The following is a 26,588-nucleotide window of genomic DNA, read 5'->3' on the forward strand; positions in this document are numbered from 1 at the left end:
ACATCATGTTTGCAATTAAAAGAACCTGAAGTTACATATAAATTTGAATTGTTAGGTCTCTCAAAGCCAAAAAAATCACGAGCTTTTTTTATTAAGAATGCATGTTTCAAATGTACTAGGATGAAATTTTTCTCTCTGATCCTCCAATAAAGGCCTAATCTGCATGCCATATTGCCTAAGAATGTATGATACTTCTGACACAAAGCATACACAATATCATGCTGATATATTTCAATAATATATGAATAAAAAAGCCAAGTAATGACTCCCCATAACCTGCTGAAAAATTAAACAGAACATGATTACTTTTAGCACACTTTGAAATGCAATTGCTAAGAATAAGATAGTGAAATCCATTAGAATGTGTAGCCAAAAGGCTGGAACAGAAGGAAGGGATGTTGAAAGTTTTCCTTTGCTCCCAGCACTAAATAAGAACTTTATTTGCTAAGTTGTGAAATTATAAAAAAAAATAGTCTCTGAAAACTAAGATCTAAATATTATGTACACAAATATGGAGATATAGATATATATATATAGAGAGAGAGAGAGATATACACACACAGAGTTTATAATGCATGGCTATTAGTATAGAATACAATCCCTTTATTTCCAGGATCACAATTAAGTCACTTCAAAAAAGAAAAAAATTGACATATTTTCATTTGACAAAATCTAGGTATTCTTTAATTTAGTAAAACTTAACTATTTCCCAAAGTGTTTAAACTGGTTTATTCTCTTTTCTTCATAGGAGCTAAAGCTCATTAAGCCCTTGCCAACTGAAAAGTTCTGTAATCTATTAATTTTTTTAATGCAACCACTCATTTAAAAACTCACTGAAACAGTACCATTTCTAACCTATGCCCTGTTAGTGATGATTTCACAGATAGGATCTTCCTACTTATTCTTTTCCAAGGGAGTATCACTACTCATTCAGTAACTACTGATACTAAGCAAGATTTGTCAGTCTTTAGTGATTCTAAAAAAACCCCAAGATACACATTCCTTCTAACTTATTTAGAGAGGAATTTCACAGAGAGTTTCGTGCAGAAGTTTCTCAACTAATGGAGCTAAAAGAGATTGACCTTTGAGTCTGCTGTCTTGTGTTTGATTTGTAACTACTGGGGGAAGTTCTACTGAAGTATGGTGAAACAGCAGGAGTACTTTTGAAAACCCGCCCTGGGACCCAAAAGAGACTATAGGTCATGGTGGAGAACGAAATTACCAACCTGTTTCTGTCTATGTTTTAGTGCACAAACTATGAAGCAAAAGTTTAGCTTAGAGATAATGAAAATGCAAATATTTTTAACTAGGTTTGCATCAAAACAGAATCAAGCAGAAAGAAGTATCTATGTTCATGTTCACACTACTGCTGAACATCTAGAAGGAAGTGATGGTCTTTGCAAGATCCTAAGCTGAACACTTCCCTCTCTTTCACTACAATTATAGGAGGGTTCCTTCTAAAAGGGTTGCAAGCATTCACTTTCCTAACCAGCATTGCTTGTCCCTTGGACTGACTATTTTCATCACATCACATCACATCACATTGTGGAGCCCCTGGTGGTCTAGTGGTAAAGGCGCAGCGCTGTCACCGCCGAGACCCGGGTTCGATTCCCGGTCAGGGCCACTCCCGGGCAGGTGGGGCTCGTTAGCCCTTAAAGGCAACCCACCTACGTCCTAAGGACCTCGCTGCCACCGTCCAAGCTCGCTTGGCCCCGGCAGATGAACCTTAGGATTAAAGGGTGGGCTCAGTTCCGCGCACACTGTGTCTCACCTAAAAAATCCACTGCGCAGGCTGGAAGGTGGAAAGACCTTCCCCGGATCTTCGCTCGTGAAGACTGGCCATTATATTACATCACATCAGTCAGCAACATCCGAAATTTTAAGACATGAAAACAAGATCTAAGCCAAGTGTAAAACACTTTGTGGTATCTTCTGACTGAATAGAGAACTGAGTGCTCTACAGGATCCCAAAGCTGAGGACTTTCAGAGATTGACTCATATAATTTACATATGAACCCACTGATTGATTTCATATGATCAAGCTACTCCTCTGAAACACAAAGAAATAAAAGCAGTGGAACATGCATTCTTCTGCCAAGACAGTTACACAGTTTTTTTGAACTGAAGGTGGCTTAAATGAAATCAATATCTTTCTCCTTTGTTATGCTTCAAATTCACAGTAAGATATTTTAAATGGAAATATTCTCCTCCACCACCCCCACCTCCACAATTCTAAAGTATTGTTTTCTTAAATGGCTGAGTACTTCTGGAAAAGTGTTTCTGAAATGCATGTAACAGAAAATAAAACTCTTGTAGCACAAAAAAACCCACAAACAAGCAAACAAACACAAACAAACCAAACTCAATCCCCAACAAAACAAACCAACCAAAACTGCAAAAAAACCCAAACCAAAAAACCAAACCAAACCAAACAACAAAAACAAAACCTGACAAACACAAACCAAAAACAAACAAGCAAGCAAGCAAGCAAACAAACAGCAAAAACAACAACAACAACAAAACCCACATACCCCACCCCCTCAAAAAAACCGCCAAACTCCAAGTAATGAACTCATACTCGGGATGCGTTAAATTTATAAGCAACATATAATTGCCTCTTTTCGCATTCATCCTATACACTGAATGAGATTGTGATGCTGGCTGGGGAGAAAACTGCAAAGGGTATCCAAATAACCAGTGCCTGTAACCTAATGCTATTATCACAAGAAACAGAGTTAACACTGCAGCTGTAAATCTGGCAATTCCTAGATTTAAATTACAGTCACTTACTTTGCAACTTGATATTCCTTAGACATTGTTTTTGTTTTTTCAGTCTCCCAGGTTGTGTTTCTTTCTTTTGTATACCGACCTTGGAGACAAGAGCACACTCTGGACAGCACAAACAGTTGTCCCTCCCCTGTTGTGAACCATGAATAAGAGTTTGAGGAGCTCTGAGCCCTCAGACTGCCTCAGCCCCTGACCTGCCATCAGTAGCTGGCAAGGAAGCAGTTGTTCAATTTGCAGAGGGAACTCTGTAGGGCCAGACTGATTGCAGGAAGTGATCAAGGTGACAAGGCTCCACAGTGCAAAAGATATTGCTGTGTGGTCAGGAAAAAAATACCACGGTCTTCAGCTTCAATAAGGTTACCTAATTCAATTTCCATACCTAAGCACTAAAAAAAAATCAAGAAACTGCATGCCATTACCTGTTCAAGTTTGGTTGTGGTGTTCACAGTGACATTTTCAGAGGCACTGTCTTGAGATTGCTGCTTACATAAGGCTTTAGCTGCATCTTTAAACATGGTGTCTTTCTCCAGCAAACTGTCTTGCTTGGCAATCGGTAAAGCCAGGGGATTGCTACAAAGAGAATCAATAAAACAATTAGAGTCCTACTGAAGATGTCAGACAAACAAATGTGGGTGGCACAAGCACTGAACTGAGATACATCTCAGGGATGAGACACAAGTTCCTGGCCCAATTGCAAAAAAGAAATTGGTGAGAAATGAAGTGTTCACATAGGTTAGTCTGTTCCCAAAGACACAGAGCAAAACACTTTGATTTAAAATTCATCTTTATGCATTTCTTTTCTGAAGCAGAAGAGAATATGCATGAGTCTGCTTTTGAAAGCACTAGGTTGGCAAATCAATAGCCTATTTTGAAACAGAATTTATAAAGCACAGTGTTAACCTACACAATACTATTTTGAAAAATAGTATGTTTTAACATAATGTAACACAGATGTTGCCATTGTAATAATACAATTATTTTATTAAAAATTTTAAAAAATTAAATTCCACCACTTTTTAGCTCACTTTTAATTAAGCAATATACAATATATATTTTATGAACAGAAGCTGCTCTGAATTTGTGCTAAGGTTAAAAAAAAAAAACAAAACAAAAAACTCCCAAACAAATAGCACACTCCTGACCATAACAATATACAATAGTCTTCATCCACATAACAGTTACATCTATTCTTACACACATGGAGTTGTTTTCCCTACTGACAGTTCAGACAATATGACACTTTTGAAATAAAACAATGACAAAATCTTGGATGATTTTGGCAGCATTGTACATCCAGAAGAATTAGCAAGGAATCAGCCCCAGGAGTTGAGAACACAAACATCTTAAAAAATAACTGTCTGGATTCTGACAGTGCAAAGGAGACAATCTCATGGAGTGTACAACAGCTCTTTGCCAGAATGTATACATAACTTCTTTGAAAGGAAATGTGGACTCAATATGGAAATGTGGGAACAGTGCATTCCACTATGGAATAAAGTCCAAACCTAGCTAAAATAAATCTCATAATTACTCAAAAGTTACTTGAGTTTAATCACTAATTATAAAAAAAGCCAACACATACAGTTAACTCAAATGAAATTACGGAGGACCCATAGATAACAGTGATAGCAATTCATGATAAGAACTGGTGTTAGAAAGAGAACTGACACACACATATAAATTTTAGGAACAAAGAAGAAAGCATCTTCTAAGCAGAATTCACTGGAAAAAAAGTCAAAGCAGTTTCCCATTGAATACAATATAGACAAACAAAACTATTCTTTCAATGAAACAGTCTGAAAACACTGAAGGAATTCGTAGAAACATTTTATAATGAAATATACAAGATTTTGCTCCTCAAAATTTGATTCAGATATTTAAATTTAAAATTTCTAGAGGAACATTAGTGAAAATAAAATTTTTTATTTAGGGTTTTGATTTACCTAAAATAATTTGTTTATCAAATATCACATGGACAAAAGATCCAAACCCCTTTCTCTTGATTTGAACTGCAGAACAGAAAAACCATCTATCCAAGTATTTTTTTGAACTTGGCAATTAGGATAAGACATATCAGTGATTAGATTGTAGAATAAATTAAGTAACTGGAACACTTTTTTGATGTGATGTTTCTTTTAAATTGAGAAGATCCAGGACTTTTTTGCTGTGAAGATGAATATTACCCATTTAATCTTACCACTTTTGTATTAACTACACAACACTCATTAAAATTCAGCTGTAAACTTCTTGAAATCAAATAAACCTTCCAGGTGTCACAAAAGAGAAGTAGGTTGTAAATCACAGCAAAGTGTTGGGGAAAAAAGGTGTCTACTATTAACACAGATGTATTTTGAACTTAAGAGGACAATAATAACATAATACATAACTTAACAGGCATGTTTCATGTTTTGATGGACAGGAGAATAGCCTATAAATTATGGGCATTTACAAGATATTAATAGGACTTCATGTGATGGAAATGCTGATGTAATTCATATTACAACAAAAATGTGAAAGATTCTGTGAAAGAAAAAACTTATTAAAAATATTCCAACAGTTCACTATGACTCAGGTTCAAGTAGACATTATGAAAAATAAAATGAAAAGAGTGGTTTTTTAGAAAAAGATCTCTATTAACATTCATATGTATTTTTATTACAAGATTAAGTCAAGAAACGCCTTTGAAAGTTGAACTATAGGACAGCGCAAGGGGAGATTTTATATTAATGTAAGCAAGTAGATTAGCATAAATGGCCTTCTTTTATAAAAATTAATGGATAATTAATAGTTAATTAACCACAAAGGGAGACTTAAACCAAAATAATGTTGCATAGTAGACAGGAAGAAGTGTTATCTAGGGTAATCTTACTTGAACATTGTAGGACTTGCTACTTTCTGACTGGAAAAAATCTTGAATGTTATATGAAGGAATAGAAATTTTAACTTTTAGGCAAAGAAGCCTTCATATATGGAATTAATTTGAAGTTTTGTGTATTTTTATTGGGGTTTTTTTTAGATAAGTTGATAGTTTTCTATAGACTGCCATCCTCTAGCATGCCCTTTATTTAAAAAAAAAGAAACCGTACCAAAAACTGAGAGCTGGCAATCAAATAACTGGAAGTTTTATCATCAATACTGAAAGCACTAGGGCAGCTGTTAACTTGATAGAGAGAATTACATCAGGGCAGACTGCAGTGATATTTTCATGCACCCTTTGAGCTTACTGCTTTTGTTGGAGGGAACTTCTGTAACTGGTAGGGAGCAGAGTTTTAGAATGAGCAAGGCAGCTCAGTGAGTGCCAGCTACAGCCAACCCACCATAGTCAACTTCCTAATCCACCCATCCTAAATCAGATAGAAAAAAGTACTCAGTAGCTCAGTAAAAGAACAAGAAGAAATATTCTAATACTATTAGTGTTCCAGGATAACATGAATTTAGTTGTACTAACTCAATGCTTGGCTAAAGGAAAAACCTACCTTCTACTTCTGCTATTATGACATTTCAAAAATTAAAAATAAAGGTTTTCTTTATGTTTGAGAATCTAAAGGATTACTTTCATACCTCAAAATTAAAATTTTTCATTAGAAGATAACAGAAGGCCACATAAATTTCAAGAGCATGATTTACGTTACTGAAACAGTGGGTTAGACTAGAGGACCGCTTATTTCATAAGGAATTAACAAGCATGAGAAATTAGTAATTCCATAAACAATAGTATAATGCTCCCAGATACACACATTAGTGACTGCAAATGATGAAGCAGAAACAACACACCATGTTTATTATCCATGAAATATGCAATCTTTACTAAATATAAATATATTCCCCGGAATTCTGAATTTAACAGATTGATCATTTCATGACAGCTGCTAACCTCTTTCAGATTTTAATGTATCCAAATACTTTCTGCTGACCATAAATTATAACCATAATGAAATGGAAGCATATATATATATTTTCTGTCTCTCTTTAAGAGGTTTTATTTATCCTTTTTTCCTCACACAATCTTTGGTGATTACTACATAAAAATTAATATCAGTGTTTTGCAAACTTATGCAACCAACATGTTTCAAATATACAGCAATTGCATATTGTATAAAGACATTCTTTGTACTTTTTAAAATTTCCATGGATCATGGTATCTGGAAATAAGAATTTGAAATATCATTATGTCTTGTACTACCATAAAACAGCCATTAGTGTTTCATACATATTGTCTATCTCTTTTCATATATCTATGACAGTATTTTCTTAAGATTCACAAGGAAATACAAAAAATATCAAAATCTACAACTTAAGACAAATTGACTCTTCAATACCAAGTTTTAAGTCCACACTGCTAAATTCTGCTTGATTCCACTTGAATTTTAAGCAGCACAAATCTAAATACAAATTTGTAACTGCTTGGACCAGTATAATTTCATCTGTAATCGTACATATTATTTTTATTTTCAGGACCTGTCCTTGCTCTTCTCCCAGGCAAGGGTAGTGTAGTAATACACTATCCCCATCTACTTTAATAAAAGGATGTTCGAGTCAAATAATTCTGCTAAGGCAACCCATAGACAATTTTTAGAGGCAATTATAATAATGTATTTTATTATCAATAGTTTATATTTATAGAAATAAGGTTGACAAAAACATAAGAGATGCAAACACAAAAGATGATTCAGCAGATTTCCAAAATTGAAAGAGTTACTTGACCCATCAAATCACAAGACTCATGGAATCATAGGATGGTTGGGGTTGGCAAGGACCTCCTAGAGGGCACCTGGTCCAATCATCCCGCTCAAGTAGGGACATGTAGAGCCAGTTTCCCAGCACCATGTCTAGATGTGTTTTGAATATCTTCAAGGACATTCATAGAATTAATAGATTGACAGATACCCTTCAAATGATAATCTGACTCCAGTGAATTGCTCTGTAACAATAGAAGCACTTACAGTTTATTGGAAACTGTGGGCAAATCATGGATGATCTCTTCATATGGCTCTTCTTGAGATAAAGCAGAAACAGCTAAAGGGTCTTTCATTTTTTCCTCCCAAACAATTTCAGCCTTCATAAGCATTTCTTCAATAAAATCAGAAGCTGCAACATCTGAGACATTGGAACACCAAGATATCAGAAAAAGAAAATGGTGGAGAAAAGCTCCTTTGAATTCAAGTCTCTAGATCAGACTAAGATTAGGCATCTGGCTAGATAACATGAAAAGAATAGCTCAGATACTGATCATAAAATAATACTTGGAATTACTGGGGAAACAAAGGCAAAGAAAACTTAGTACAGAATAAACTGTCATCTGCAAAACCTCAAAACCATTTTGCTGTGTAGTGAACCAAAGTTTTCAATAATTCATAGGATTTCAGGAAAAACAATACAACCCTTTTCAACATGGTATTTCAATGAAAACATGCACTTAAATCCTTTTCAAATATTTTTCATTTCTACAAACTAGATTTATACGTCTTGTACGTACAGAAGTGCTGAAGTCAACTCTGTTAATACATACTAATTGTGGTTACCTAACTGTATTGTTAGATGATCTGAACTTGGTCCATACCCTTTAAAACAAACACAAATTGGCATGTAACTAACCACAAACAAGGTTTCTGAGGTTAAGTGTCGTGGTGTTCCCTGTGAATGTATTTGTAGATGGTACAGTACCTGAAGCATAAGACATTTTGCTTTATTATACTGATGCCTCAGAGCTTTTTGGATTTTTTAGCTTTTTGTTGATTTTAGAAGTAGTTGTGTAGTAAATGTAGATTTTAATGTAGCTGTATAATATGTCACCTTTTAGCACAGTAGTTTACCCATACCCAACCCTATTACCCCATTTCATATCAAACCCTCTAAATTCCTTTAGTTTGTTTAGTCTTCTTTTCAAGGTAGAATTGTAGAAAATTCTGGGCAGAACCGCGGGGTGGATAGACCTTATTATAAAATTTTAGAACCACTGCCTGGGTGCGCACACAGTGTGTATTCCCCTGGTCCTGAGGGCCTGATTAAAGGGCCTGCTCTTTTTATCTTATATACTAAATTGGCATGGAGTTTTTTCTCCATGGTCTCTCAAGACAAGAAAGTTACATCTCATAATCTGACAGAAAGATTCTGTTTTCTACATTACTGGGTTCCATCTTCAATTTATCCTAGGCAGTGAACACTGAACAACTGTGTGTTTCTTCTCTTCAACTCTCCTAGCTAACACTATTGGCGTTAGCTCTGTTTTGCTCTGTGCTAGACCAGCTGATCCGAAGTCCCTTCCAGTCTATAATTCTATTATCTTTAGAGCCAGTGCTTCAGCTCCCTGTTGCTATCTGGTCTAAGAAAGTGCCTTCTGCAGTAAACAAGAGGTGCTACACTTTAAAACTGTTTGTTTAATTTATTATCAGACAACAGCTACAGAAAATCCAGTTCATGAGGCTATGGACTATGACTCAGTTGAGACAGAAAGGGACTCAGAGAGAAGTCACCAAGAATGTGTAAATGCAGCTACCACCACTGAAGAACTCTCTGTCAACAAACATAGTTAAAAATAAACAGAGAACTCAACAAGTGGAAGAACATGTTGTCATTTGATATGATATCCTGCATTACCATGACTAGCAGTTCTCAGCAATATATGTAAAAACATATACAAACCTGCGTATGCGTATTTAACTCTACGCACTAAATAAAGAATTACCAAGACAGCATGAAGGAAAGAAAACAGAGTCACAGTAACTAATACATACATAATACACATGGATTTTCACCTACCTGAAGGCTTTTCATTATTGCAGTTAAGAAGGTTGGGATTTGCCTGGCGCATCAAAAGCAGCTTCACAAGACTGGTCTAAAATGGGCAAAACCAGAGGTGTTTGAAATGGCAGAAGTAGGACAGATGCAGTGTGCCTGTCATTAAGTTTACTTCTTCCTTTCTGCACTAGCTGAAATCACATGATAAACCATAGGCAGTACCTGCAAACCCCCACCTTCTGCAGATACTAAACACATTTCCATAAATCACAAGAGGAAGAATAAAATACAGATCTCATTCAATTTCAGTCTATCTTTAGTGTAACTCCACCCCTAAAGTCTCCCTCCACCCTTACACGTGTAAACAAATTCACAAAGGAAAAAACATAACCCTCCATCACCACCTGTTATGACTTAGATCACAAATATTTCCTTATGCCTAATTCAACAACTGTGTGCCATCACTGCCAAAGGGGTGTGACTCACAGCCACCATCATGGAATTAAATCTGTCCTCTGTCAGGAGTAAGAATTGGCACATTTATCTTCTGTTTACCAAAACCATCTATTAGTAATGGTCACAATTATTGCAACATTAAATGGGATAGAGTACTACATAATTAAAAAGTCTAAATCATATTTTTCAGTTCCTGCAAGAGTTCTGCAAGAAACTGTTTTTAGTGAGCTCTTCTGTTGCTGCACCAAAGTCTCTAGATATATTGTCCCATCAAAGGTTGTAGTAATGTCTACCCTGAAAAACTCGTTTGGTCAGAAATTAATGAAAAGCTGTATAAGGAGCAAAAATACTTTTAGAATGTGAATATAGAGATCAACAAAATGCAAGAACTATGTATGTTTGGATATATATGTTAAAGCAAATACAATGCATAATATAAATGTAATCAACAGGGGAGGCCAGGATGAGCACAGAGGAAAATAAGCTGTGTAGGAGATAAAGGATTTTTAACAGCAGAAGAACAGACCTACAGATAAATGAGACCTGAATTGCAAGGCAGCCAAGGGAAAGGACAGTAATTTGGCATAAAACCAAGCAATAAATAAATAAACGCATGCTAAATGGGAAAGAAATCATTGAAATAAAAAAAATAATTCAATATGGATTCAGTACACAGGAGGCAACTTCTTAAAAAATACCATGATAATGAGAAATCCATTAAATGCACAGAAAATCCCAAGTTTTTAGTACAGAAAACCAGGAAAATATTGTTGCAAATTTCTATAAAAATAAAATCTTGCTCTCCTTATCTTTCTAATGCTGGCTTTGCTCTCCGGCAGTAACAGCACAAAATTCAGCAAACTCGAAGACGTGAGGAAACCATAACAGGTTTATTTCCAAATCCAATTACCCCTGCTTTCAACTGAGAAGTCTCAACACATATATCTCTGTCTTTTTGCATTATGAAAAAATGGAACATGCTTAGTTATGGAGCTATGCATAATCTCTGAAAAGTGGTAGTGGCTGTATCAAAGGAGGGAGGTTTTTAAATGCACTTTCAGTTTAGTAACAATACACAGCTTTTTGTGTTATCAAAGGTTTGGATTTATACCACAAGAAATCCCATGTTCCAATACCAATGCTTCCTGCTGCCAATGAAATATCTCCTGCTGGGATTCCTTGAGGCATGTTACCAAGACTAAGGTATTCAGGTCACTGAGAATTTCAGTAACCTGCTTTTGCATACACAACTGTCTGTGTTAGAATTAACCTTGTTCAGTAATGTTTTAGAAGGAGTATTTTAAAATCCAATTGCCATATCTTCAGGACTGTCCCTAACACTAGAAATATTTGGAGAATCATTACAGCAAATTACTACTATCCAAAGGTATTTCAGTTGCAGGGTTACAAATAATGTAGGTATGACTATATTAAGAAATAACTTAATATCTGATGAAGTATTGTAGATCATATGAATAAAATTAGTTTTTATATATATATATATTCCTATTTTCCAGTGTAGTCTTTGAAAATTCATATTAAAAAAATGAATGATCTGGATGATGGGGCAAAGCTCACAGATTGCACAAAAATGTGAGGTGTATAACTGATATGCAAGGGGGTATGCTGCCATCCTGAGGGACCTCAATAGAGGTCAAGAAATGGGTCGAGAAATGGGCTGACAAATGAACCTCACAAAGATCAACAAGGCAAAGGGCAAAGGAACAGAAGGTAAATGGTACCCTGAACTGCATTAGGAGGAGTGTTGCCCATAGGTCAAGGGAGTTGAGGTCACACCTAGAGTGCCATGTCCATTTCTGGACTTTTCAATACAAAAGAATACACAAAGAGTCCAGAAAAAGACCACTAAGATGATTAAGAGAATGGAGCACCTCACATGAGAGTTAGAAGTGGGAGAACTGGAATTCTTCAACCTGGAGAAAAGAAGATTCAGGGTGATCTCCTCCATGTGGGTAAATACCTGAAAGGAGGGTGCAAAGACACAGAGACAAGCTCTTTTCAGTGGTGCCCAGTGACAGAACAAGAGATAACAGGCACAAACTGAAGGCTCCATCTGAACATCACGCAACTTTTTTTCACTGTGATGGTGACCAAGCACTGGCACAGGTTATTCAGAGAGGTGCTGAACAGCTCTTTAAACCTAATGAAACATGGAGTGCAATACTGAAAATAAAAAGCTATGAGGGAAACTGGACACAGCACTCCAGATGTGCCCTCACCAGGGCTGAGTAGTGGGGCAGGATCACCTCCCTCAACCTGCTGGCAATGGTCTTCCTAAAGCACCTCAGGATACCATTTGCCTTCTTGGCCACAAGGGCACACTGCTGCCTCATGGACAGCTTGCTGATCACCAGGACCTCCAGGTCTTTCTCTGCAGAGCTGCCTTCCAACAGGTCATTCTGCTGTACCAGCCTGTACTGGTGCCTGGGGTTATTCTTCCCCAGGTGCAGGATGCTGCATTTGTCTTTGCTGAATTTCAGATGTGGTTTTTTTCTGCCCATCTCTTCAACCTGACGAGGTCCCTCTGAAGGGCTGCACAGCCCTCTGGGGTATTGGCCACTCCTCACAGCTTGGTGTCATCAGTGAACTTGCTGAAGAGGCATCTGCCCCTTCATCTAGTTCTGGGCTCATCAGTACACAAGAGATGGGGAGCTTCTGGAGCAGGTCTAGGACATTGGGGGTAATTAGAGGACTGGAGCATCTCCCTTATGAGGATAGGTTGAGGGAGTTGGGCCCGTTCAGTCTCAAGAAGAGATGACTGAGAGAGGACCACATCAATGTCTGTAAGGGAGCATGTCAAGAAAGTAGAGCCAGGCTCTTCTTGGTGTTCTCAAGCAATTGGACCAGAAGCAACAGTGGAAATCAATACACAGGAAGTTCCACCTGAATATGAGAAAGAACTTCTTTACTGTGTGAGTGACTGAGCACTGTAACAGATTACCCAGAGAGGTTATGGAGTCTCCCTCACTGGAGATATTCATGATCTGTCTGGACACAATTCTGTGCAATGTGCTCTGGGATGACCCTGCTTGAGCAGGGAGGTTGGATCAGATGACCTGCTGTGTTCCCTTCCAACCTACCCATTCTGTGACTCTGTGACAAAAGGCACCATAAATAAATTTACTATAATAGGCACATTACAAAGCCTTCAAATACAATTGTCCTGTGCCAAAAAAGTGCCTAAGTTTTACCCCACATTACATGTTAGCTATAAGAAAGCCCAATGCTCAGTTTCATATACCACAGGCTTAGGAGCACCAGTGTTGGCCAGCTGATAAGACTGCAACACCTGTTGCCACAGATAAGTAACTGCAGTGACAGGGTAGGAAATAAAGGACATGAAGGAGTGATAAGAGAATCTCCCTGTGCACTTGAGGTTGCAAAAGCAGCTCCAAATGCTCTGAAGCCATGCTATATCAATGAATCAGGTGGAGAGCAGAGCTACTGCTCCTAAAAATGTCTTCCTCTCTCATTTGCTCAGATATTTTCCTCTGAAGCTATATGCAGAATGTTAGATGTGTGCAGGCACCTGCAAAGGATAAGCTGCTGGCTCTGGCTGAGCTTTGAACTCTGAGTATCCAAGTCCCAGTTCACTAATGCAGATCATTTATTCCCCTTTCTTTACCATCAGAGAGATACCTACTTAAGTTGTAAAAGCAGAAAAGGTTTTATGCAAATGTCCTCATGTGCTGTTTTGCAGAGCAATGAATATGCATCATCCAATTTGCATATACCCCCAACAATAAATTCTTTCAGTCTTTCACTTTTCTTCCCTGTTGACAGAAGCAGTTCTCTCTAATCCTCCACTCAACACTGGACATATCCTACCATCTGTAAGTGACCTGGTTCACCACCAACCTTTTGGTTACTATCTCCCTTCCCAATTTTTTATTCCTCAGGTATTTCTTTACATCCATTGCTCAGTTCTCCTTGACTATGCTCTCATCACCTTCTTCCTGCAATTTTCTTCTACCTGCTGTCACTTCTCAGGTTCCCACTCCATTTTGCTGGATATGGTCCCCAGAATGTTCTCATCCACAGTGAGACAACGACTTACACTATGGAAACAAGTGGATCAATAATCTTAGATCAAAATCAGTATCATTTTTGACCATCAGTCTCACACTATTGTATGAAACAGTGAAATCACCAAGTATTTTAATATCTAAGGTGTTTATTCACTAAATACAGCAAAACCCCTGGGCGACATGCAAGAAATATCGCTGGTTACACCATTATAATCTGCAGTTTTCACCACTGAGTAAGATGACCTATATCTCCACTATAAGAACCAGTTTTCTATTGCTCATATGACTAAAATTTATTTAACTGGGTTGAAAAGTACACATTTACCTCACTGTATGATTTTTGTTAGGCAGTTTGCTGGGACTGCTGCCAGTAAAAGCTTATGATTTTTCAGGTGGGATTTTTTGTTATTGGTTGGTTGGTTTGTTTGTTTTTAATTAGACAAAAAATAAAGCAACTAAAAGTGAAGCACTTCTGGTAGTCAGTATGGTAAAATATTTTACTTGTCCTTGTGAGCTCCAGTGTTTGTATGATTTGAAGACTTTGTGTTACGTAGAAGATGAATTCCATTGGCTAATAATATTCCTTTTGTTTGGAAAATCATGAAAATTTCACCAAGCTTCAAACCTTTGGAAAAATCAGCTACCAGACGCTTACAGGAAAGTTTTTTTTTATTATAATGGATAAATCAAGGAGCCCACTTTTGCTATTACAGTCCACCGTAAGCCTATATGTTAGCCTAATGAGTATCAGCCCTCTATTTAAATATACACTTGGATATTTAAAAGATTTGCAATTATAAAGAACAGAAAGCAGGGAAGTAGTTCAATTTTTATTACCGCTGTTATTATTATAATTACTAAGCTTCTGTGATGGAGGTGCTGTAGCTTCGTGCTAGCCATATATTCCATAGATGGAATAAATAAGATCAGATAAGTCATGGAAAAATAAAACTCCTTAGAATAATACAGGAGACTATTTAACTAATTAAATGGGGTGATAATAGGCACTTCAGTAAGCATCAAGGACATAAAAAAGAAAAGTGTAGGTTAGGGACCTTAAGCTACTGGGGAGTGAAACAAATTCCCAGCATTAGGGAGTAAGGTAATTATTAAGCCATTAGGGTTCTTGTGAATTGAGTTTTTAAGATGATATATTTGTTCTCCATTACATAACAGCATGCCTTAGAAGACCATATCTTCCTTAAAACCAAAATTTCATACGTGAAGCCTTAAAGCAGAACAGTGTTCAGAGGCTAAATAGCATTTCCTCTGTGGTTGCAAATCTGATCCACAGTACTGCTCCAAACACAGAAAATTATGTCTGAAACTCATTACAGATCTCCCTTCCTAATACAATATAGATTAGGAAGGCATTTTTTCTATTTGAGTGCTGAGAAAAGGGGACCATTACCACCTGTGGTCAGCAAAGTGGAACAGATTAGAAAAACTAGGTTGTGGGAATAAAACCAGCAGCAGGGTAGATAGTGGAGTGGGGGAATAGAAGAGAGAATAGATAAAATGCTGGACTTCAGAACTAACAGCATGAAACAAATGAAGAGAAAGGGAAGAAGAGAAATGTGGCAAGGAGCTAGGATGTAGGGAGAGACAGACTAAGCAGAAAAGTGAAAGAAGAATGTGACATGGTGAGGGAAAAAACACTGAGACTGAACAAGGGAGATTGGGACTGTAAGCAAGTGGGACAGAAGGGCAGGAAGGTTGGCATGAAGTCAAAGTAGAGAGAAATGAAAGCTTGGATCAGAACCAGGAAGAGGAGGAGGGGCAGAAGCTAAGTGTGCAAGGAAATTAGGATTGGGATAAGATGCATAAGGAAAGAACATGAAGCAAGGCAAATGAATAGGACAATAAGGCAATAGAATAAGGACAAGAATGGGGCAGACTGGAGGCAATGGGACAAATAAGATTATGTGTTGGAGGAATGAACCATAAATGTCAGTTCATGCACAGGGCTTGAAATGGAACCCAAGTTCCTCAAGTGTCACCACTACCCTTCTGCAGTCAGCAAGTTTAACCTATATGGTCTAAGAGTATGCCTTTAAACCCTCTAGAATAGCTCCAGTAAAGGAGAAAATCCTAATGCTGTTTTTGGCTATCAAAGCAAGTGACAAAGACCGCTTAAATGTTTTTCTACAGCTGAAGTAAATACTTCATCAGTCTTTACTTCAAGACTGAAAACCTGTATTTCTGTTTTTCAATCCACCAGGAAATTAGAACAAGAAAAAAAGTAAATAAAATAAATCATGGAAAAATATTATCTGATCTTGTGATTAACGATATTAACAAGTTACAGTCCTACAAGTTACATATTGATACTATTGTGTGAATCTAGGTTTTCTTGACTTGTGTTCTGTACCCACAATCAGCATTTGAATTATTTACAGAAATTTTGTGAATATACTGAGAGTGAAAGAAAGATATCACAGGCAGAAATCCCAAAGTGGTCTCTCTGTTTGAGGAAACTGAGTGTAATTTGATCTGATGGGAAATATGGCTCTTCTACCTGAGTACAATCACACATGCCAAACATGAACAAAAAGACTAAAGAAAAAAGGGTGAGATATGTCTGGATAAAACATTCTCTAGAGGATTTTCTGACCATAAATTAAAGACTAAAACTACTTGACGGGGAAAATATTTATTGCCTAAGAGACTATATTCTTTTTGAAATACTAAACAAGCACCCCCTTGTTTAAGGTCTTCTCATTGAAAACATTTGTGGAGTGTGTTTGTAGAAGTCCAGAAACTGCATTCAAAGGAACTGCTATGGCAACAGTCAAACTTGAATGTGATTAAATATAATTTCCTACAGTAAGTTCATATATCTCTTCTACACTGAAGCATATTCTATTTTTCCTATTTCAAGGTTAACATACACCTAAAGGAAATGAAACTACAGCTCATCGTTGAGTCAAATAACTAATGCATTTTGGTAATGATGAACAAAATAGTTTGCATAGTAAGAAGGTGTGTTCTCTGAGACTTCAGCAAGGAGTAGGGTCCCTTCTACGATCTGAAAGAAATGTTGTGTTTCTTTCAGACTATGATGAACTATAACTAGTCAGAGGGGTATGATTCAGTTCAAGCAAACAGGCCAACTAAATGTGTGTTAAGGGAAAATGTATTTACAGAATGGCACTTCCATGCATAAATTTTGAAAATGACACAGGATGTATATAACATGCTAAAAACCATGAGGTAGGTATCTGAGATCTCTACATAATTTTTATTTATTTGGGATATTTCCAATTTATTAATAGGAGTCCTTGCTAGTGCAGGAGTTACTCTTGCAGAGATACAGTCAGTAGTTCAACAAATCTCTTATCCTTTTTTTTTTTTTTTTTTGACATCATGAAACCCTTTAAACCTCAAAGCCAGAGGCTAAATCTGTCTCACTAAGAGAGTGCAATGGAGCAAGCTTAAGTATCCCTTATAATCCATACTGCTTAACTGTTAGCTCTCCCCTGACTCTGCTTTGGACTGCTCCAACCAGCTCTCTACAAACAAGACTAATCTCCTATATAGGAAACTAGCTCTAAAAAACATGAATGTGAGCCAGACTGCTGCCTGGCTTAATCCCTAGCCCTCTTTTATTTAGTGATTTAACAGTTTAGATATAGGCATCATCCCCCAAGGATGAAATTTTCGGAGAGGTAGTGTTTCAGCTACTGCGGAGTCAGCTCTGACCTGCATGCCTCCGATAGCTGCTTGAAAGGTGACATTTCTGTGATAAACAACAAAGAAACAGCTTGTGCCTGGGAATTGTGCCAAAGTACCCAAGGCAAATGTCAGAGCTGCAGCCTATTCCCACCACAGGGAGGGTGAGTGTGTGCTCTCTTGATCACAGCAGCTGGAAGGTGTCCAGCAGGGACAGCACTACCAATACCAGATTACTAACCGCTCACAAAGTGATTGCTGTGCTAAATTCAAATTAAGGGGCCAGCCTGAGAAATACAAGTTGCCCTTCTGCAGTTGGCATCAGTGCCAGCACAGGCAGTATGGTACCCAAGTGACGATGTGTGCCCTGCTCTGGTGCGCGCAGACACCGAGCACGTGTACACCAGCACTGCCCACACTGCATGTGAGTGGGACAAAGGAGTCCCAACTGCCATCAAAAACAGTATTAAAAATGTGCATGTCTAGAAGGCTCTGTTAAATTTACACAGGCATCCTTGGCATATTCTAATTTCTTGAGGCTAGCTTTGCTGCCCTCATAAGCTAATTTTGAAGAGGATTTTATGTGTCACCGATGCAGATTTGGATGCGTGTTGTAGAGGTTATTATAGTCCACCATTTTATAAAGGTAAAATTATCAAGGTAAGCAACTCTGATCTAAGTATCTCAATAGTGCCAATTTTTGCTATAATATTAATATTTCAATGTGCATTAAAAACATAAAATTACTTTTAGCCCTAATACTTACAGGGTGGGAAAATGACAACAATCCTAGAAACTCAGAAGAATTATCTTGCTTAAAAATATGTGTATTTTTTAATGCTATTGCCATTATTTAATATTTGAAGCTGGTAGTATTTAATTTACCAGTCTATTGCACTCATTGGTAACCTAATCTGTTGCTGTAAGGCAGATTCTTTTCTTACAAACAGAGAGACTGACCTTCAGGCAGTAGCCTCAGCTGCCTTATTCTGTACTCAGTAGCCATATCCTGTATACAACCCTCAAACTCAACAGAAATATTCTGCATTCCTATGCAAGAAAAATGTTCTACTCTGGATCTACACACTCTGCACTAATAAGCATTTATCATTCATCCATGCTCTGTTTCAATATTCAAACTAATAATGTTCTAACAAATTTTAAATGGTAAATTTATCAATTAAATTGCTTTTCTTTACAAATCTATATACAGATAGGTACAGACTTTTTTTTTTTCCAACATCAGATAATACATACTGACAATTAAAACTATAACTTATTCCCTGTCTGGAAACAATGCAATAACCTTCTGCTATATTTTGCTTGTGATAAGACTGTTGTATTGTTGCAAGTATCTAACTCTGATGCTTCTGTAGGATTCTCTCTGTGCAGCTTTATGCTTTCTATAAGTAAGGCATCAGCTCCATGCCCACTTCATGATCACTGGAGAGACCTAGAAGACCAGTGGGCAGCTGACCCATCCTTTGGCCCCTTTGGTCTGGATTCCTCTTGCAGAATTTGAAAATGTTCAAATTAGACCTCTAACATACGCTAGTTGCCCATGACCTCTACAAGAGAGAAGGGTCATCCCCCCTATTTTAAATGCACCCCCTGGAATTGCCTGAGTTGTCTTCTAGAGGTGATTTCTTCACATTAAACAAGACAAAACTTGGACTTTGTCCTTAAGCTTAGTTGGCTAAATTTAGCTGAGAAGAACCTTATCTAAATAAAAATGTGTTTGCCATTATTGAGGTAACTCCAAAACCAGGTTTTGATTATAATGTGTGGATGTAATGTCTTTCACAGGCTTAGCTCACTCAGATTTATGTATCTTTCTCCAATAATTTCTAAACTAAATTACTGTGGAAGATGAAGCAATAAGCTTTTTCTAATCCCCTTAATTTACAACTTGAGATTTGTAACAAGAACCTCACAGTGCCTTTATTCTTTACAAATTTCCTCCTGTGAAGATACTAGTTTAATTTTCTCACCATAAATTTAAAACGTCAGCACTTCTTTCTTTTGTTTTTCCCCAGTTAAAGTAAATTAGTACCACCTCTATTGTTGCAACTGTCTTACAAATAGCCAAATGTGGTGGGATTTTTTTCCATTTTGTGTATTTTGTGTATTTGTAAACATAGAACTGTATATGTGTAGAGCTCAGGTCCTTCCTGAGTCTGATGCCACTCTGAAATAGTAAAACAATTTCTTCATATGACAAGTCAAAATTTTGTAACATAATATGCAAATGGCATGTATGTAATGTCCATAGCATAAAAGAGTTCAAAAATTAAATCTGTAATTTGTATAACTAATCCAATAGCACTTTATTCATGTGAGTAGCTTCTCCACATGAAAAATATATCTGTAGATACTTAGTAAAGAGGAAAAACTAGAAGTCCCTGTGACTCATGGAATGTAATATTATTTATATATTGGATGGGGTTCAGTTGCAGGTAATGCAGCAGCAGTGCTAGCAAGCTACTCAACAATAATGGTTTAGAACAGGTTTTTTGAAATTTTTGTGACCAGTCATTAAAGGATCATTGCTTATTAGACAAGCTAAAAGACAAAAAAAGGTTATTTTTCTGTTCAGATACATTCCTGGAAGGATAGAAATCCACTCAAGAACTGTAAAGGACACCAAACTAAAAACCAAATTGACTTTTTTATAGTCTTCCAGTAGAAGATACAGATTTATCACTGTAGCAAGTTTTTAAAGTGAGACTTCTTAAAAAAATATGCCACAAATATGTGTTAGAAGAGTGTGAAAATGTAAGGGATGGAGTCCAGAACTTATGTTAATGACTATCTCAGGGCACATTAATGTTTTTGGCTAAAAAGTAACTATTCCCAGATAAATACATTTTAATTTAAGAGAATATCCAAATAATGCATTGAGTAAGGTTATTCCCATTCTGCCATACTATTTTTTCCGAAAATAGTAACAATGCTCATATTAGTCTATAATTAATTACTCAAAATGGAATTATAAATACATTATGCACATGAATTCATATTAAGGCTAAAAGATGTTTCAAAATTATTGTCATAAAAAAGGAACTTTAAAAACACCCCAATGGTTTCACTACCGAAAGAAATATTCCCTGATATCTAATAAATCCCTCTTATAAAGGAGTTTAAATGATTTATTTGTTTTCCACAAACAGAATCATGTGAAAGATGTATTTATCTCCTAAATAACACTGGAAAACTATCTATAATGATAATAATCTATCTCCACATTGAGTTATTCATTAACACTACAAAGGGAAGATATTTTGGTCTGTATATAACTGCTAATTTTAGTGAGGAAGAGTGCAACGTTACTTCATTTGTCTTTCTCTGTGCATACCCATAGTGCTTGTATAGAGTCTAGCACATCTGCTCCCTACCTCAGAACCCTTCAAAAAGGAAAGAAACATTTTTTTCCATTAGCCATTTTCAATTACAAACTTTATATGCACAGGTCTGTTTCAAAAAGAGGAACATCTAACTTCACAACAAAAAAAAGTATTTCAAGTCATCCAGAGTTAGTGTTGGAAACATGTATGTGTTACACATACATAAGCAAAGACAAGTTCTTTTCCAGTCCATTCAAGTCAGTTCTTTCAAGTCCTTTTCAATAAAAAGAGGGTTTAGATTTCACACTAGAAGAAATGTACAGCCATAGTATAACTATATTATTGCAGTATAAAGCCTGAACTTGTAAGCCATGAAGAAAATAAGAAATAGCAGCCCCAGCTCAAGACCATATCACTCCTATTACCTTACTTCTGAATAAGAGTTTTCTTGCCCTACTGAAGTCTGAACACAGCAAAGTGAGTGCATACTGTAGGACCACATGAGGATCCAGAGGGATCAGTGAGAGTAGAACTGTAGCAGAACTACAGAAAAGCACAGCATAACATGGGATGAGAAAACTAAGTCTACAGTACATGTAGCATGCCACTGACGCCTCACTTGTTAACAAACTTTTGGTTCAGTATATTTTTTAAGAAAATTTTTCTCTGTAAATGTACACTACCAGAAATTAGTGAGGATGCGCTTCAGGTCATACATATATAAACCAATTACTTAATCTATTATGAACATATGCTGAGTTTTCACACTCTGTAAAAGAGCAGATACAGGGTATCTCAATATGAGAAATCTGTATCCCAGCAAAACTAATTAGCCTCAAAGACATTTATTTTTACTATCATTTTTACTAAATTTTTACTATCTTCTTGCTATAAAGTATATTATTTAATTCTGAAGTCTGAGCTAAGATGCATCACAGAGGTTTCTGGACATCCTTTCACATAAATACAGCAAAAAGTTAGGTAAAAATAAACTTTGACATCAGACTACAAGAAAATAACAGACAAAAGTGTTTATTTTGTCTTCCTTTCAAATGTCAGTACAAATTTAATTTTTGCTGGAGATAAATTGATGTTGATGGTACATTGATTTTAATGAGCTGTATGGGTTGACAGCTTTTCAACGTTTATCCTCAACGATAAATACTCAATGATCTCTGTCATTTGAGATGTCATCTAAACTACACGAATGTGAAAGTTTTGCACATTAAAATCAGAATAGTCACTCTGACTTCAAAGTATTTGTTATTGGTACAGAAGATTATCATAAATAAAAGAGAAGCAGGTGAAAAAAAATCATGCTTTACCTGTCCATACTTCGCAGCTAAATGTAGGGGTGTCCAGTACTGATTATCTGCTACATTGAGATCAGCCCCATGATCCAGAATCAGAGATGCAACATTCTTGTATCCATTAGCACAGGCCACATGCAGCTGCAATATAAAAATTAAATGTTGCTTTAAAGAACTCAGAAAAATCCACAGTGTGTTATTACACATCTTGACTAAATCATTATAACAATGAATACAAAATATACATGTGCTAACTACAGACTAAAAAACCACTGTGTAATCTTTTTTAGCATTATAAACAAGACCCATCAAAAAATGAGAATGTTAGCTTATTGAGAACTACTAAACAATCTAGTCTACTTGCCCCTTTTCATACAATTTCAAGCAAAAATCCTTTCAAAGACGTTCAAAAACTTCATGAACCCAGGAAGAATCATACATTTCAACAGAACTTGAGCTCTCTTAGAGCCCAGACCTTTTGTGGCAGTTCAAATATCTCAGATGTAAGATGACACTACTTTACTCCAAAATGAATTCATTAACACATAATCAAACCAGGCATATTGAGACTGCAGCACAAAATTAATCACAGAAAACACTTTCTCAGTTTTGAACCACAGAGATTTTATTTCCTATAGTTGCATTTCTTCCTCAGATACTTAATCATAATTGGTAATTATTTAAGTAATTTTAGTTGATTTTCTGTTATCTGTAAACTTCGTTTCAAAGTGGAACAGAAGGAGGGTGGAAAACAGTAACAGACTGAGAGAAACTCAGGTCAGAAGTAACTTCAGGAGGTCAAGTAGCACAACTTGCTGCTAAAGCAGGGACAACTTCAAAGGTAGCTATGTTTGCTCATGGCTTGTCACTCCAAGTAGCAAATACAGTATGAGTGATAAGGCACTGAACACTGAAGTGGTTAGAAGGGGAAAAAAGAAATTCAAAAATATCTTTGTTAATGGCTGATTTCAGAAGCTAGACATTATTTTTTGCAATGTATTATTATTTAAGGTTCTATATGTGGTTGGCATTTATATCAGCAATCAATTCCACTATCAATGTTGTCTATAGAATGAGGGTTTTTTTTATACAAAAAGATATTTTATTTTTTATTTAATTAATACAAATAGCAAGTATGAAAAATACATATAAAAGCAATATAATACCAAGCAGGTCTTGTGAAGAGAGAAATAGGGAAAGACAAATAGTAGGTCAATACAAATAATTTTCTGTGGTAATAATCAAGTAAAAGAGGAAAATGCTAAAAAGAATCCTATATTATGGAAAAATTGTAATTTGCAGTTTTGGTGGAAATCGTTTCTTATGTGTGGTGAGTATTTTCTCATGATTCTCTGCTATCATTTCAAACATTCCCTCCACTTCTGGGAGCAAAGGGGACAACACTTGAATTTGGAATTTGGCACAATATAATTGCTCATCCTGAGTCAGAAGGACTCAATACGCAATGGTCAGTAAGAATAGGGCATAAGAAAATTACAGAAATTGAGAACTGAGATTATAGGTGGTAACCTGTATGCACAAATCACACAGCCCAACTACATGACTTTTTCTTCTTGAAGTGTTTATAGCTGAAGATATTATCTTACTGATGATTGAAATGCAAAAACCTGTTACTGCAACTGTGTAGTTCCAAAGTCGCTATAAGCACAGGAGACACCAATATCAGAGTCCAGGATATTATTTGTCTTACCTACTATTTCTGGTTCATTTGCACATGCAGAGTATGGATAAAGATTTGAGTGTGAACATGTTTGATGCAGAGGGATGAAACACAGTACAACTCATCCAAAATCTTCCCCTGGCAAGGGGACAGAATAGCCCTGTCCTGGGGCAGAACACCAATTCTTCATGCTATCAATACTCTGATTTCCAATGTACAAAACCCTCAAAATTTTCCTATAATTTGACATAACGCTGTGGGGGAGGGGGTGTTTTAACAGAAGGAATTACATTTTCTATTCAGGCATCAATTTGACAAGTGCTATTTTAAAGCAGTTTAAAAGCTCATAGGAAAAAGGAAATATTTTATCACTGAAATCTTTCAAAGAAAAACTATTACAGGAGAATTTAACAAAAAAATAATTTTAACAAATATTCTGTGTATTGCATGTCTACATAGATAGGTGCTCTGAATCTATGAGAATGTGTGTATTTCTATATTTATGACAATACTTTGCTTTATTAAATTTACTAACTTACACATGGATTTAGACTTATATTCTGTCAAGAGAAAACAAATCTGATTTGGGACTTACAACTGAGATATTTGTCTTCTTTGTACAGAGAGATGTAGAGCAACAAAACACTATTCCCAGAACCCTTTGATACACATACAACTATCACAGACTGACTGACTCCACACCCATGAATAGAGAGAGAGCAGTTTCACAAATTCTAGATTTCCCACCAGTTTGTCAAACAAAGGTTTTGCATAATAGAAATCTCAAGCAAAAGTAAAATTATCTGCTTGTTAACTACTTCTTGAAAAAATCAAAGTTCAGCATAAAAACTGTTCATGCAAAAAATATCCCTTGTCAACATTTCACTAAACAAACAACAAAAAATAAACTCTTCACAATATTTTTCTCCCAGTATTTGCAGTACTGTTAAACCCATTTCAGACACACACTTCAACTGTTCCAGCTAAACTACAGAAAAGGTTTTGTACAGTAACATTTACCCAAGTTCATAACTCAGTTTAACTGAGTTAGCCAATTCAGACTAAAGCAGCAATAGAAGTTAATTATAATAGGAATGTGTTTTAGCAGCTTAGCTTAAATGTATCAGAAAACTGGAAGTTAAATTAATACTTTTATGAATTAAATTAAAATTGTGCTGTTTCTTCCCATCTCTTCCCTGCTTTCTTCCTGTTTTTAAATACAGCTAACTGCCTTGGGGTGGCCACCCCAAAAGTCACAGCATTCTGCTTCTAGACCGAGCCAGTGGTTGGATTCAACAATCCCAGATGTGAGGCTGTTCACTTTTTTGGTTATAGCTTAAACACTCAATAGGTATTAAATATGGGCCTAAATACTAATGATTCAGTCTATTAATTCAGTATCACACAATGTAATTCAGTGCAAATGCAGAAATAATAGTAATACTAAAAATTATTAGGGTTCTAATTATTTTAGTACGGTATTTGCAGAAAAACACAGTGTACTTTTTAAAAGTTATTCAATATATTAATGCTGCTGATTTACCATTTATTGATTGGTAGTCGTGTTGAAGATTTTATATGCAAAGAGTACATTTCACAGACATGCTATTTATGGAAAAATACACTAATTTCAAAATTATTTCACAGCTGAAGAAGTAGAAATCCTGACAAAACAAAGGGATGGAAGATCTATTAGCAGAAAACGAACACAATGAAACCCAGCAATTACAAATAGCATGCAAACTTGGGAGCAGGAGTGCTTATCCACTTATATGGTGGATGCTTCATTACACAGAATAAATATGGGATAACTTCATGAAACAGTGCTTTAGCCTGGCTCAGCCAGAAGATATGACCCAAAATAAGAATCCCTGAGTTATGTTTCAGCTCCTCTCTCACACAGAGAGTATGTCAGAGACCACAAGTATCTGCTGAGCACTAAACTACAGCGTTAATATTTTTTACTATTAATTTTTACGTTGCATCTGTTATATTTAGTGGCTAGAAAGTTGTCATTAAAATGTTGCACTAGCCTATTTTAAAATCTATAATATGCAGGGAATTGACATACACATGTTTTCAAAAGGCCAAATGAAAACCAAAATCTTGGTTCATTTTACTTCTTAAAAGAATTGCCTTGCAAACATGCTCACCAGAATACTTGCAATACATATATATTCAATAGGTGATGATTACATATTCCCACTCACCAGGGTAACTCCTTCATCATTCTTTTGATTCACGCTTCCTCCACTTGATATGAGCTGTTGGACATCTGTAAGCATTGTCATAGGTCTCTGTATCTTCATTTGACGCAATGAATTCAGCTCTACACCTGGAAAAGGAAAAGGATAAAACCTTCTGCTATTTCATTCATCAATAAAGAACAGATATATGATTTTCTGTTCTGTCAGCAATATGAAACAAACTGCCCTGATCTCCCAGTGCCTGCAAGAGCAGCGGTAGGTAAAGCAGTTGCAATATCATTAAACTCACTAGGATTGTGAAATACATGTAAATGGGAAAAGAATTAAACAGTGTAAGGAAGCCA

At 36.2% G+C, this 26,588-nt stretch overlaps 1 protein-coding gene across 3 annotated transcripts in view; it reads right to left on the bottom strand.

Moving 5' to 3' along the window:
• MYO16 (myosin XVI) overlaps positions 1–26,588 on the bottom strand; it is a 359,061-nt gene that overhangs the window by 171,435 nt on the left and 161,038 nt on the right. For all 3 annotated transcript variants that reach the window (XM_050333209.1, XM_050333207.1, XM_050333208.1), the window contains 5 exons: positions 26,248–26,372; positions 22,372–22,497; positions 9,547–9,622; positions 7,731–7,884; positions 3,207–3,357 (listed from right to left, as the gene is read on the bottom strand). In XM_050333209.1, the coding sequence (XP_050189166.1) occupies positions 3,207–3,357; positions 7,731–7,884; positions 9,547–9,622; positions 22,372–22,497; positions 26,248–26,372 (632 nt within the window). The remainder of the gene's footprint in view (positions 1–3,206; positions 3,358–7,730; positions 7,885–9,546; positions 9,623–22,371; positions 22,498–26,247; positions 26,373–26,588) is intronic.

This window comes from Myiozetetes cayanensis, unplaced genomic scaffold, assembly GCF_022539395.1.
Source record: "Myiozetetes cayanensis isolate MyiCay16 unplaced genomic scaffold, myiCay2020 scf5-8, whole genome shotgun sequence".
In the NCBI taxonomy this organism is placed as follows: domain Eukaryota; kingdom Metazoa; phylum Chordata; class Aves; order Passeriformes; family Tyrannidae; genus Myiozetetes; species Myiozetetes cayanensis.